The sequence below is a fragment of the Protomyctophum bolini genome (genome assembly GCF_963924005.1).
Source record: "Protomyctophum bolini genome assembly, chromosome: 5".
NCBI classification, from domain to species: domain Eukaryota; kingdom Metazoa; phylum Chordata; class Actinopteri; order Myctophiformes; family Myctophidae; genus Protomyctophum; species Protomyctophum bolini.
The window spans coordinates 12,678,298-12,693,176 of NC_137866.1; the positions used below are offsets into that span (position 1 = coordinate 12,678,298).

Below are 14,879 nucleotides of genomic sequence, written 5' to 3' on the forward strand. Positions count from 1 at the left end.
GTGGGAGTCTGGGATACATGAAGAGGATCGGATTCAAACTAGCATCCTTGCTTGCACTAATTGGACTGTGCCACCATGAACTCACACCATGAACTGATTGAATTACTAATAATGATAGAAAATGCATAAAATAGTAAAATCGTGCCGTGGGCAGTCACAATCCCTAAACGCCCAGTCCACACTCCACACCAATGATGGAGATTGCTGCAGCAGAGAGAAGTTGCAGCGGCCCTGTTGCAGCAATTTGGGTGTTCTGTTTCTGTTGCAACTTGCAAGTGGTTTTGCAACCACTTGCAAGTGGTTGTGTCAATTTCAACTGTGATCCTTGCATACATACTAGTAATGAATCATAGATATTATGTCTATGCTATTGCTAGTAATAGTTCACGTGATTGTATACTACACTGTGCTAGTGGGTGGGTGTGTCTATCTCTATCACATCTGAGTAGCAGAGATTATCCAACAGGAGAACTGATATCTCTGCTCAGATTTCTGAACCAATGAGAGCTCGCGAACAATATTGCTACAGCTTCTTTGACGCCAGGTGATAGGCAGACTTTTGCATGGGCGTAACCGTTGAGTTTTCACCCCGTTAATTCAATGGGAAGTCTATATCCCATATCCCAGGGAGATTGTCACACTGTGATTGGCTAATTGTTATACGTCCAGATGATTTAGCCCAATTACAGTGCGACGATGCCATCGGGCTATGGGAGCCGAACATCAACAACGAGGAAGTAGCGAGGGGGAAGAGGAAGCCTCTTATAAATAAAAGAGGATTGGTTTGTACGTGCAACTGTCATTTGAAGACGAACAGCGGACCCATTGAGCACCAACATGGCTGAGTAAGTTCCCTGTGACTTTTTACACTTTGATTTCGGTGCAGTTGATTGATGTTTGAGTCTTTAAGTCTGAACGTAAAACTGACATTAAACTGAACTCACGTCTGTGTCACTGTCAATTGCACTTTTTTGTGTATCCGATTTGCGTATGATTTAGCTTTCGATGGATGACATTTGACATGAGAACGTAACGTGAGACTTTGAAATGTGTAGTCGGCTAGACGGTTACAGAATACAGACTGTTACACGCGCACACCGTTGTACTCAAAGCCATGGATATTATGCGTAGGACTATGCCATGAAACCGAATAGGGGTTTGAATTTTCTACGTACTGACATTTTAGTTAAATGTTCCACTAGCGAGAATTACTTTTGCCTACAGTGTGACATCATCGCGCCCTAGTATGTGCGTGCGAGTAGGGGAAGGGAATAGACGTCACCTGAGTGAGTCTTGTCGGGGGTGCACTGCAAACCCATGGTGCAAACAGACAGGTGCTTTTATTGGATTTGGGCATTTGGCTCTCTTTTTGGGGGGGAGATTGAATAGGTGGAATACGTTGCTACAGGGGGAAAACAACCTATATACAGTATTTAACTGGATATCCGTCTTTGGGTATTAAGGAAAGCGCTATATAAGTCCCAGGTATTATTATTATTATTCCTCCATCTCCAAGACAATGTTTGACTCTGCAAGCCAGGACCCCTGTGTCTCAAATAAATGATAGCAGTATAAGGATGTTTAATGTTTTTCAACATTACACAGCAATTTTAGCAAAACATGTTCTTGTCATTGAGCACATGAATTGCATTATTTTGTGAAAACCCAAGTTTCTTCTTTGTTTATATACTGGTGTAAATAAAGGCTAAAGTTGGTGTGCCAGATGCACAACACACTCATTTGTAAATATGATTATAGTTCCTCTCACAGAGCAGATATCGATATCTCTTTCCTCCATCTCCTCTGCAATACATCAATTTATAAATGTTCTTTTTTTTTTATACTTCCTCTCACAGAGCAGACATTGCACTGATTGGTCTGGCCGTAATGGGCCAGAACCTCATTCTGAACATGGATGACCATGGCTTTGTGGTAAGCTATTTAATCATGTCATACTCATTTAGCATTTATTGAGTGCATCTCCTGAGCCATGGGATGCAGTCTAAACGTGGTCTTTTTATTTCTTCCCCTTCATCCGAACCCTTCGCAGGTCTGTGCTTTCAACAGAACCGTGTCCAAGGTGCATGAGTTTCTGCAGAACGAAGCCAAAGGAACCAAGGTGATCGGTGCAGAGTCTCTGAAGGACATGGTGTCCAAGCTGAAGAAGCCCAGGAGGATTGTGATGCTGGTCAAGGCTGGTCAGGCTGTCGACGACTTCATCGATAAACTGGTCAGTGGAGTGATGATGAGTCATTACTGATCATAAACTGGTCAGTGGAGTGATGATGAGTCATTACTGATCATGATCATTTAAACTGGTCAGTGGAGTGATGATGAGTCATTACTGATCATGATCATTTAAACTGGTCAGTGGAGTGATGATGAGTCATTACTGATCATGATCATCTAATCTTTAACCCATTGATAAACTGGTCAGTGGAGTGATGATGAGTCATTACTGATCATGATCATAAACTGGTCAGTGGAGTGATGATGAGTCATTACTGATCATGATCATTTCATCTTTAACCCATTAAGACCTGATTCTACAAGTCTTCCAAATCCTGACAGTTTTCTGAAATACATATCACTGGTGCTCAAACCTTTTCATGTCAAGGACACACAGAATTATCTGTATTTGGCTGCGACTCCCATCTGAAAATATGATGTTCCAGGGACCCCCCCCAGAAACAAATATTTGAGGTGCACTTTGTGCCACGCTATGAGCTTTTACATCGAGTAAACGAGTCGCCCCTTTACCAACTCGCCCCGGACGTACAGCCAGCGGAACTGCGCGGCCTGGTATTCCTAAAGTAACATAAGTCAATTATGGTTAAACCTAACCCTATACCTAAAATTAACCCCAGTAAAACTATGCCTAACCTTAAACTTATTTCCAACCTTATTCTCAGTAAAACAAAATAAAGAATGCATGAAACGTCAGACCGAGTGGTCGGCGGGGAAAAAGTCGAGGGGCGAGAAGGTTTAGGGGCAACCATACCTGATGCATCCTTGGGTCTAAATGGGTTAATATTGTATAGCTTGTAAATTGGTTGGGAATTGGTTTTATTTACACCAGCCACAATGCAAATGCTGTACATTGACATTTTGGCAGGTAATTGAGATCTGTCTCATGGGCAGATCTCTGCCTACAGCACTTCCACTGATGCAGATGGTGATGTGAACAGCAGCATTAATGGCCTCTGACAAAACTATGCCCACTACTTTAAAAACAAATATTATCCCTATATTATCCCTAAAGAAGGATTATTATTTCTACCGCGTTTTAGATGTCACCAGATGTATCAGGTTTCTAGGCGCAGCAGTGGCCTAAAGGTTAGATGAGTGCACTTGTCGAAGGTTCCTGGTTTGATTCTCCGGGCTGTCAGGAAAAACCTGGGTGGGCAAGTGAATGGCACCACTTACTCCTCCCTCTCTACCTGTCAACACTGAGGTGCCCTTGAGCAAGGCACTGAACCCCCAACTGCTCCAGTGGAGATGCTCAGTGGCTAACAGTATAGACTGGTTCTACTGGTCAGCTCCCAGGTTTTAATGTGTATGTCTGTCTAAGCATTTCTATGTGCAGGGCTAACCCTGGGTAAATAATAATAAGATGGAGATTAAAAAATAAATAAAAATAATAATACAGTAAAGGTGTGCTCTAGAACAGGTTTCCAACCACTGGTACTAGTACCACTGGTGGTACACAGAGGACTGAAAGCCAGAGGAGTCACCCAAAAAAGATAAAAGCTGAATGAAATATTTATATTACTACAGGTAGATCTTCTGACCAAGCAATTGGTTGAAATAGGCTATCCAGCCTATGCTTCTGTATTTTAACCTCGGTTATTAACTTATTATGGTGGTACTTGGAGAGCGATATATTAAGGGAAGAATTGCAGCTTCTGAGTTCTGACTGATTATACCTGAAATGGCTTTTTGTGTGTGTTTTACCAAAGGTTCCTCTTCTTGAGACTGGGGACATCATCATTGATGGGGGCAACTCTGAATACAGAGACACAACAGTAAGTCACAGAAATGTTGTTTACCTAAGACATTAGTCTTTACTGCTTTAGTTTACGGCATAGTGTTTTCTGACTGTGTGTGTGTGTGTGTGTGTGTGTGTGTAGCGGCGGTGTAGGAGTCTGAAGGAGAAGAATCTACTATTTGTGGGCAGTGGAGTCAGTGGTGGAGAGGAAGGCGCACGCTATGGACCTTCACTGATGCCAGGAGGACATATAGAAGCCTGGTGAGAGACATGACACTCTACGGAGGGGGGGGGGGGGGGGGGGGCAATTAAGCCTCAAAGTTGTCACACAATGTTTTATTGCAGAGTTACTATTCAGAGAGTGCCACACTGAATCAGTGAGCTTATTGCTGCACTGTTGTTTCTCTCACAGGCCACACATAAAGGACATCTTCCAGGGCATTGCTGCCAAAGTCGGAACATCACCATGTTGTGATTGGGTCGGTGAAGTACTTTGTTGTTGTGGAACTATGTAACTCCCGCCCTCCTCATGATGATGATGGTAAATAATCTTTTAAAATGGTTCTATACTTTTTTTTCTTCTTACACAGGTGGGTGACGAGGGTGCAGGTCACTTTGTGAAGATGGTTCACAATGGTATTGAGTATGGAGACATGCAGCTCTGCTGTGAGGCCTACCACTTGATGAAAGATGTCCTGGGCATGGACCATGATGAAATGGCAAAGGTAAGAGTGTCACAAGGTTATGAACACGGCTTGTACTGTATGCCCCCCATTCATGGCACGGCACTGACTGTATCTGTTCATATCAACAGCCTTCTTGTTGTCAGTTTTACACAGTCATAAATAAAATGCCATGGTAAAGTCACCTGCCTGTTTATAAGGAAGGACGTCCACACACCGATCTCAGCTCCCATGCACTTTATTAATCAGACAGGTACAAGGTTTAGACCCTTGTGGGTCTTCGTCAGGTATGAGCAATGACAGAGTAGGCGTGTTTATATACGTCACCTGCCTGGCCTTCTTTCACAACTCTACTCTCACTTCTTTACTTAGACTTTCGACAACTGGAACAAGACAGAATTGGACTCCTTCCTCATTGAGATCACAGCCAATATCCTGAAGTACAAGGACTGTGATGGGGAACATCTACTTCCAAAGATCCGCGACAGTGCCGGCCAGAAGGGGACAGGGAAGTGGACTGCCATCTCAGCCTTGGAGTATGGCACACCTGTCACCTTGATTGGTAAGGGAGAGGAGTTGGTTTACCATATTCTAGACAAGGAAGTAGCTATTTGTCCTGTTCTCTTCCTCCCTGGCTAGCCATTGTTGGCAGTCGGAGGCCATGTTTCAGTACACTACATGTGTTGTGCTGTAATTCTGTCAACAAAGTAATTAGCTCTTCGCTAAGCCCCACCCACTCCACTCTGCGATGGAAAGTTCTCACCCATTGAGATGTATGTTAAATGACAGGATTTCTCCATATAAATCAATCATTTCAGTAGCAAGAGCTTCTAAATGTCTTCAAAATTTTGTCAAGGCCTGCAGTAGGCTATGCACTGGACAGATGTGCATGACATTATTTCAATAAATTAGAAATACTAGGAAATGAGGTAAAAACAGTATCCAACTCGATCAACTTCAACAACCGTCCAACGGGAGCTTTCATGTAATGCACGTTAAGACTACGGTGGGTAATACCTGGGTGGGTCAGTCGTGTAACTTTTCCGACGTTAAGCTATGTACGTGTTCAACAACACAGCCATGCAAAACCTCATTGACAGCTATGAGGTGTCAAAAGCTTGCCATCCTTAGCAACGGTTGCTAAACTATTTGGCTGCCATTATGTCTTGTAAACTCCAAGAGACTGATCAGTGGACTTGATTGATTACTTTATTAAAAAGCACAGGAAAGTACAGTTCAATATATGGATGGATGTACTCAAGAGCGATGCAGAAGTGCAAAGTACCAATGAACTGGCCAGATGTATGGAGAACCGGGTTGACGATGGAGGGCTCGTCTGAGGACGACCTAGAGAATATATGGCTTGAGACTAGTTGCACACCTAAAGCACCCTTAAATTTGTTTAACCACGATGCCTCTCACAAAATGTATTTTTAGTGAGTGACACATTTTGTGAAGTATAAATTAGGCTCCTTTCTATATCTATCGCAGTTGAAACTTTCATACACTACAGTAAGTTCTATTGGAGTCGAATGAGAAAGTAAATATGATGTGATATTATTCACTGCTCTACAATATATTCTTACTGTAAAAGTCCGATCAGCAGCAGTGGACCATACAAGGTCAAACGGTAGTAGCCACAATGTTTTAAAAATAATTGTAATGTTGGGATATTCCCTTTTTATGGCCTCTTACCAGTATTACGAGTCGGTGCCAGGGGATCTAAAATGAGAGGAAGAGATAGAGGCAGAAGAAAAGGGCCTATTGTGTGAGGGTTGAGCCAGTGTGTATCCATGGGATGGCAAGTGGATAGGCAGGCTCAGCAGTCTGCATGGCTGGATTTCAACCCTCAGTATGGATGACATTCCACACCACGATAGGTTGTTGTGACACAATGTATTCTATGTTCTCTTCCTCCTATCATACTTTTTCACAACGCTGTACCAGTCACCACTCCCTCTCTCTCGCTGTCCCTCTCTTGTCGTTGCACCCTATAGCTGTAACAGCTTTTTTTTTGGTTTTTTTGCAAGTCATGCTTACTTGCATATTTCTGCTGGCATTTTAACATTTCACAAATTCTATCGAAGGAAAAAAGGACTGTACCTGCTGTTTGAATTTCTGTGCTATTGTGGTTCAGGAACTGGCCTTTAATGCAGTGGACGTTTACTTCCTTGTAAATGTGGCGATGGCAAGTCTGTCTGCTTGTGCTTAAAATGCTGAGTCATCATGGTGAACTTCTATTGTGTTTACCTTGGGACTTCATCAGCCCCGTAAGGTACTTGATGTCAGCCTTGTCTTGGCAGAGAGGTGGCACATATTTGGTGACGCGTATCTTTTATGAAAGAAGAAAGGGAATATAGGCCAACCATTGAGTCATGCAAAGCTTTGGCTTGCCATGAGATGCTTGGAAAGTGGCTTCGCAGTCACAAAGCCACGGGCACTGTGCTGAGAAATGGCTTCTTCCTCCAGACAATCAGGTTTATGAATGAGCAGACCAGGAAGGAAGAATGATAATACATTTCGGAAAGGCTAATCCCCCCCCATCTGCGGGCGTGCGTGTCTTTACAATCTCACACACAGCCTCTCGCACCTCAATATTTAACCGCATGTGCAAATTGTGCATTGACATGTCACATGACATTGGGGAGCTAATGATCCTACCAAGGCAATGGTAGGGGGAAAACAAGGAATTTTACTTAGTCGTCTACTAATACAATGCCTTTTATTTTGCCAACTCATAAATTGTAATTTATTTAACAGTGTTGTTGAATGCATACATGTGAAATATAAAAGTTACAAATAAGAAAGCAAGAAAAGTGTGTACTGTGTGTGTGTGTGTGTGTGTGTGTGTGTGTGTGTGTGTGTGTATATATATATATATATGATTTAGTAATTACAATTCACTGTTCATTCAAACTGTCTGCTTGGCAGAGTGCACAGCTGCTGTGTACAGCTCTTACAACATGTGATGCACTAACCCTGTCTCCAATCCATGCAACTCTTCTTGTCTGTGTCTCTCAGGGGAGGCTGTCTTTGCGAGATGTCTGTCTTCTCTGAAGGATGAGAGAGTGCAGGCCAGCAAGAGCCTGTCTGGGCCCCAGGGAATCAAGTTCAGTGGTAGCAAGACTACCTTCCTGGAGGACATCAGAAAGGTAGGAAAGGCAGAGGGTCTTAGTCAAACGTGCACATTGTGCCACATCCACAGCACTGTTTAGGCTCACTTGGGATACTTGAGGAAACTTGACATTGGCCTCAAACTAGATGCCCTAGGGTCTAATAATGGCTTGTGTTCCCTGTCCAATCTTTAGCCGTTGATGGTCAGTTATAAGTGGATGCATCTTTTTAAAATATCGCTGCAAGGTTAATATTAACAGGACCATACAAAGCATATTTGAAAACCAAGTTAAGTAAGGAAGAACTGTGTAATCTGTAGTGTACAGATTCAAGCACAACAGAGTAAAAATGCTACAGTTTCCCTCTTTAAAAAAACAAACTAATACATTCTCTTTTGTTCCCCCAGGCCCTCTATGCTTCCAAGATAATCTCCTATGCCCAAGGCTTCATGCTACTGAGACAGGCAGCCAAGGAGTTTGGCTGGAGCCTTAACTACGGTGCCATCGCTCTGATGTGGAGGGGAGGGTGCATCATCAGAAGGTACAGTACAGTGAACCCTGGCTGGGGCACACGGTTTCTTCACATCACACCACACTTTGTCCTCTGTCTTGTGCAACCTCTGTCAACAGCTGTCCCTTACTTACTACTGATGGTGAAACTATGGTCATGTGGTCTGAAGAAGGTTTGATGAGTGGGGAAATTAGTCTGAATATAATTCACTTTGATGCTGTTTGATAATTATGATTTTGTATCAATTTAACCCGCTTGGACCCGAGGCCAATTCTAAATGTGTTGTCTGAAAAACCTTTATTCAATATAATGTATAAATAATAAAGTGAGGGGCGCCTGGTAAGAAGCATCATTTGAACTTTTTGAAGCCGGCACATATATTTATCCAGGTATAAATGAGTTAAGGTTACTCTACAACAACTGGCTCCATAAATTGGTTTGTAAGAGAACTGGTAGCTAAATGTAATTGTACCTAGTGTATATTCCCTATATACAGTATGTACATATACCAGACAGTGGACTTGTGGTTAGTGTCCGCCCTGAAACTGGGGGCTTCATACAAAGGCTAATATTTTAGATTGGGGGGTGAGATAAACTACAAATGATTCCCGGGCACGGCACGGCTACGGCTCACCACTCCAAGAGATGGGTCAAATGCGGCGAACAAATGTCACTGTGGTAACGTATGTGACAAATAGTAGGACTTTGACTAATCACTGTAAAATCCTCATTAGCCAGATTTATAATCATCAAATAGGTGTTGGATAGAGAACCAGCTGCAGTATGTTGTAATCCTTATTGAGAAAGTGGCAAAAAAGAAGTGATGAGGTTTCCTGTCAAATGAGAATGAGAGGGGAATGGGGAAGTATCTGATTCTGAAATATATTCTATACAGACTGTGCAACCTGGCAGGTGTGTTGCATAAACCTAAAACAAATGGGACACTCCATAATGACTTCTCATAATCTGTTCTGAAACTAGTTTCAAAGGGCAATGTGCCCGATGTGCTTATTTGAAGTTTAGTACTGTACATTCTGCAAGGTTAAGTTTAATGGACAATGATTTTTTGATACACTAGTAATTGTAATGACTATGATTTTTATTTTTCCTTTTTTTTCGATAGAAGCCCATTTCCACTACTGAATGTAAAGGTTTTTCCTTTTAGCTTTACATGCAATTCAATGTTTACTCCCCATCTCACAGTTGTAAGAGGAAAAAAACTGGGTTCTGTTATAAAGAGATTTTGAGATGGGACAAAAAGCACTGTAATCTCACTTTTTTCCCCCTGTGGTGGAAAATCCATATTTTTTGCTACTGTGTTGGATAACATGTGTTTTCCCACCTCCATCAGTGTCTTCCTGGGGAAGATCAAGGAGGCGTTCGACAGGGACCATGACCTTCAGAACCTGCTGCTGGACGACTTCTTCACTAATGCAGTACAAGAGTGCCAGGTAGGCACCTGGCACGTTGGGACATAACACAGCGTCACTGTAACGCCGTTACAGTAACGTGTGTGTGTGTATATATATATATATATATATTTTTAAATTTAATTAACTCCGTTACCACTCGTGTAGTCTCGGCTAGATACTGAACGAGTCTATTTCTTCTTTTTTTTTGCCGCTGCCTGCAGTGTAGTGCGGGGTAGATGCGTGCTGCCGTGTTACTGAATAAGATTGTCATGGCGGTGGCAAAGTTTCTCCAAATGGGCTATATAGTCCCATATGATCTAGTCTCACTACTTTGTCGAGCACAAAGAAAAGAACATTTCAATGGAAGTTATGTTACTAACTAAGACCCAAGCAGCACAGACAACTTTTGCGTGCGTGCGTGTGTGGATTTCTAAACGATCTGCAAGAGCAGCTATCTGCACATACAATGTTCACTTTTCGCTAGCCTATACTTGTGGTGGTGTTCTTTGATATAACTTAGTATAATGGTCTCTTGTAGCCCGCCCACCCAAAATAACCACCGGTATCATTATCAACAGTACTGAAATTAAGGCTATGAGGGCATTAATGGCCTGGAGTTTTGTTCCTTTTTATAAAATAACTAACTTACTCACTTTTTGGTGTAAGTAATTGGTAAAGTAACAGATACTTTTGAAATTAAGTAACTAGTATGTTACTGTATAGTTATTGGTTTTCTTTTCAGTAACTATAGCACAACACTGCAGGTAGGAGGAAGTGGTGAATGCCCAAATCACCACAGGCAATTTGTCAATAATATTTCCTCTTGCAAGGAGGAGAAAACCATAGTTCTGCAACCATCGATTATTTTCTTTGCGATTATTCTATTGTCTTTTTTTTTAATATTAAAACCAATTACTTAATTTTATTATAATTGATTAAATGAATTGGTAATGGGTATGATTAACTACTTAATCCCTATTTTATATTTCAGTGTACAATGGTGTCACGCAAAAATAGCCAATCTACAAGTTGCATTGCATCACATGTGATGTGTTGTGAGCTTGTAACTGAAGAAAGATACCCATAAAAAGACTAATCAGGAATTATGCATTTAGATTTATTCCTAAATCTTACATTTCCCAGGTTATAATCTCCTGTACAAATTCAATTTACAGGTGTGTGTGTGTGTGTGTCAGTTATTTATTATAGTGTGTCGATGATGTAAAAGGGAGCATGACGAAATATGGATTTTCTTTTAGTCTCACCCCTATAAGGTAAACGAGCAACAGGTCATACATTTTCAGCCAGCAACCCCGTCCTATTAAAGTATACATCAGGCTTCAGAGATTTAGAACACTGGTTGGCATTCAGGACACAAAGCGGACCAGATCCATAAGTCATGTCGTGTCACTGCAAACCCCTTGAGGATTATATAGTGTTACTTCTTACAATGAATCAATGACAGACAAAATGTGGTGTATACAATGTGTGCAAGCACTGTGCAATACATATCATATCTTTTATGACTACATCACCCTGATGTGTCCGATGACAGCGCAAGGAGGAGTGAGTCGGGTAGAAAGTGAAACTTCTCCCCACAGAATTCCCATTTAGACCTGAGGCTGATTCTATGAGGCTGATTCTTATGTTTTCTGAAAACCTTCAAATTGCCACGCTATCTCCTCTGTCTATTAATTACAACTTCATTCTCATACATGACAAGAATTGTCAAGTATCCTCCTACAGTACATGGCGCTCTTACTACAAACTAAATTGAGATGTGCCATGGTCATCATCAACTCTGATGGATGAACAAGGAAGGAACTACAGACAGATGGACCATCGATATCAATGCGTTTAAAAAATTAAATGCACTCATAAGTCTATTGTCGGTACATCCCTAATTGCAATCTGCTATAATATACTGTAGGTTTGGGGTGTTTAATTTGATTCATCGTGCATCGATACCATGCTTTGGTCTATTCCCATTCTTGCTATAGGAGTCATGGCGCAGGACTGTGAGCACAGGCGTCCAGCATGGCATCCCCATGCCCTGTTTCACCACGGCACTTTCCTTCTATGATGGGTATAGACATGCTGTGCTTCCAGCTAACCTTCTCCAAGTAAGTCCCTTGATAGTGGGAAAACTAACTCCGTCTGAACATATGGCTAACTGTGGGAAGTGCATGAGATTAAAATGATCTTGTTTCAAGTAGTAGGTCTGTTTTGGTCCTTGTGGGGATTTAAGACAGTGGGCTTTATCCCTAAATGGCTAATCTTATTAGGCATTTTATTTTTAAATTTAGATCTTTTTGGGGCTTTTTGCCTTAATTGATTGATGTACACTAGAGGTAGACAGGGGGAGGGGGACACGAACCTGCGACACACTGTCATGCTGGATTACCAGCCACGGTGCCTGGACTGCTAAACCGGCCCAGGCTGGCATTTTTTATTTTAAAATTGTCAATATACACTACAAGCTCTAAACTCACGTGTCAGATTTTTAACTGTTAAAGATAATGAAGGGATAAGGTGATGTGCAAGATGGGGCCCTGTGTGTGTGAGGTATGAGTTTCTATATCCTTAAGCAGATTTACCAACGCTGAGCTGTCTATTTAAAACCTGTTCAGCGCATTTAAAACCAATTTAAGAAATGTATTGTCATGGATTAGCATAAAAAGGAAACTTATGGGACAGTTTCTTCTTTCTCACCTGTTTGTCTGTCTGTATCCGGCTGCAACTAACTGGCTACCTAACTGAATTTAGGAATCTTTGGAAATCATCCACAATCATTAAAATGGTACCTTTTCTGTAATCACCTTAGGCCCAGAGGGATTACTTTGGAGCACACACATATGAGCTGCTGTCCAAGCCTGGCCACTTCATCCATACCAACTGGACCGGTACTGGTGGAAACGTGTCATCTTCTTCCTACAATGCCTAAGGTGGAATTCCACATCTAGTCTGCAAAATAAAATGATAAACAACTGAAGACCATGGGCAGCTGCCTACGAAAGAATTTCCATTACACATTCCTTCTCTCCAGAAAAGCCTGAATATATAAAGTACAACTTGTATTTTATTGAAATACTCAAAATTATATTGTTACTATTTTATTTATGAAGTGGAATCATTTTACGTATACATGTGTACTCTACCACTTTGAATTAATGGAATGTGTTCTGATATAGGGCATTTTTCTTGCCAGTCAGTAAACAAGGTGGCAAACGGGCGATGGTCTGGGCTATCAAGTTAGTCGTCACCAGTCACGTTTGGCTCAGAGTTCAAAAGGTGAACCATTGCACTGTACTGTATTAGGCTAAATAAAGACTTCAATCCCTTTATAATACGCTTGTATGGTTCTTACTCCCTAGCCAGGTGCAACAGGATTGTGTGTGTTTTACTCTTTATGTAGCCAGGAGTAAAATTGGGCAGCACCTGACTTGGCATACCATGTTTTGAGTGGGTTGCTATCTTGCTATGTAATACCCTGTGTGTGTGTGTGTGTATATATATATATATATGACCTGTCTAGTCAAAAACTGAAACTATTATTACAGTAGGCTGATTAATTATTTTATCCCTTCAATAATGCCAATTTGTATCGTTTATCGTTTAATTTAGTTTTATTAATCATGAAATCAGGGGCGAAAGAAATCCCATATGCCTCTGTTGGTATTCAGCTATTCGCACACACCTGTGTGCTGGCAGGTTGCTGAATAAGACTACAAACCAACCAATAAGACTACAAACCAATAGAAGCATATTTGGGGGTTGGGGGGGAATATATATATTTTTGGGGGGGTGATACTCGCACCTTTAGTTGGGTTGTTCATTGCATGATCCGTATAAGTTATACCTTGTTTTAAAGGTGACTAATTAACTAATCTAAAATACGATACCAATTGGTATTATTGAAGGGGAGAGAGTTATGCTTCCGTTTATTTATCTACATTCCAAACTGTTCCTACATTGGTGCCAGGTCTCAAGCTGCCTGTAGTTGCAGTCAATGTCCAATAGATGGCCCCTGTGGTTCTTGGTTCTTTAGGTTTTCCAGCAGTATCTGAAGAAGGTAGCCTTGCTGTAGTAACAGACCCTTTCTGCTAGCAGCAGATTTGACTACCAGCCCAGAATTATCTGCAGTTGTAGGTATGTAAGAAACCAATGGATGGGTATTAACATGTTAATAGGAGGGTGCTGTAAGGGAAACCTAGGGGAATGGAATGACGAGACCACATCCACATGTCTAATTAGAAAGATGCACTCAGAGAGCAGATCCCTTCATCTTACTGAGCAGTGCATGTGATGACAATGTTGTGTGTGTACATGGAAAAGGCACAGGGCAATGGGGAGGAAGGGCTAAGATAAAGGATGTTGATTGTTCATTCTTTGTGTCAGTTATGTTTAGGGGTGAACTGCAGGGGAACACAAAATCAGTCAAGGAATTTGAATAACCTGCATGTCTGTCCAACTTGACATACAGTAATGGTACAAAAGAATGTAGTTCAAGCATGCAGGCAAAGTGCAACAACAGGTATTGTCCTACACAAGACCTGTTTTCATGGATTTGTGTACTCCAACCACTTTGAATGGAGTGTGTTTTGATAAAACCTTTTTCTTGCCAGTCAGTACTATACAAAGAGCTTGAGCAAATTAGTGTCTCCTCCAAACAGGTGATCCTATGCTGGCTATCAAAAAGGACCATTATGGTGGGACAAGTTGTCTGTATGTTTTATAGCCTCTTTTGAACTACTTTCACATTACATTGCAATAGTAAAGCACATTCTTACAGTAACGTCAGAGCTTCTTACACAACAGTGTGACACCTGTAATTTAACCACAAAGCTTCACAGCAGTGCACCTGCTTGCTGCTCCTATAGTTTGGGTCTTTGCAAGGCCATTGTGTTTTGGATTTACTACTTTTCCACTTCATGGAGCCACTGTGACTGAAGCCAAACCTCTGGGTTTTCTCATGGTGCATTGTTTGGCTGTTCCGATTAGAACTTTGTTTCTTACGTGCACAGTAGATAAGCAAATGCCACTTTTAATAACATACTGGCTACATAAACCTTAATTTTCATATAAAAAGGATTATCCTAGCATAACTTGATGGTCCCATATACTGTGTTCCAGTGTCCCTTGTTTTAGAGGGATCATTCTCTACAATTAAGG

At 41.5% G+C, this 14,879-nt stretch overlaps 1 protein-coding gene across 1 annotated transcript; it reads left to right on the forward strand.

The window, feature by feature from the left end:
• Positions 1-725: 725 nt before the first annotated feature.
• pgd (phosphogluconate dehydrogenase) lies at positions 726-13,048 on the forward strand. The gene is made up of 13 exons (XM_080763555.1): positions 726-845; positions 1,857-1,932; positions 2,051-2,230; positions 3,960-4,025; positions 4,131-4,249; positions 4,401-4,467; positions 4,579-4,713; positions 5,044-5,233; positions 7,693-7,823; positions 8,192-8,325; positions 9,647-9,746; positions 11,708-11,830; positions 12,532-13,048. Exons 1-13 carry the CDS (start codon positions 838-840, stop codon positions 12,649-12,651), a joined length of 1,449 nt encoding a protein of 482 aa, XP_080619681.1. The 5' UTR covers positions 726-837; the 3' UTR covers positions 12,652-13,048.
• The last annotated feature ends 1,831 nt before the right edge of the window (positions 13,049-14,879 follow it).

Bases quoted from the DNA above. Each gene is read 5' to 3' on its own strand.
- pgd (XM_080763555.1), top strand. The intron at 4,250-4,400 runs GTGAGAGACATG...TTTCTCTCACAG, and splicing joins GGAGGACATATAGAAGCCTG to GCCACACATAAAGGACATCT. The intron at 4,468-4,578 runs GTCGGTGAAGTA...CTTCTTACACAG, and splicing joins CATCACCATGTTGTGATTGG to GTGGGTGACGAGGGTGCAGG.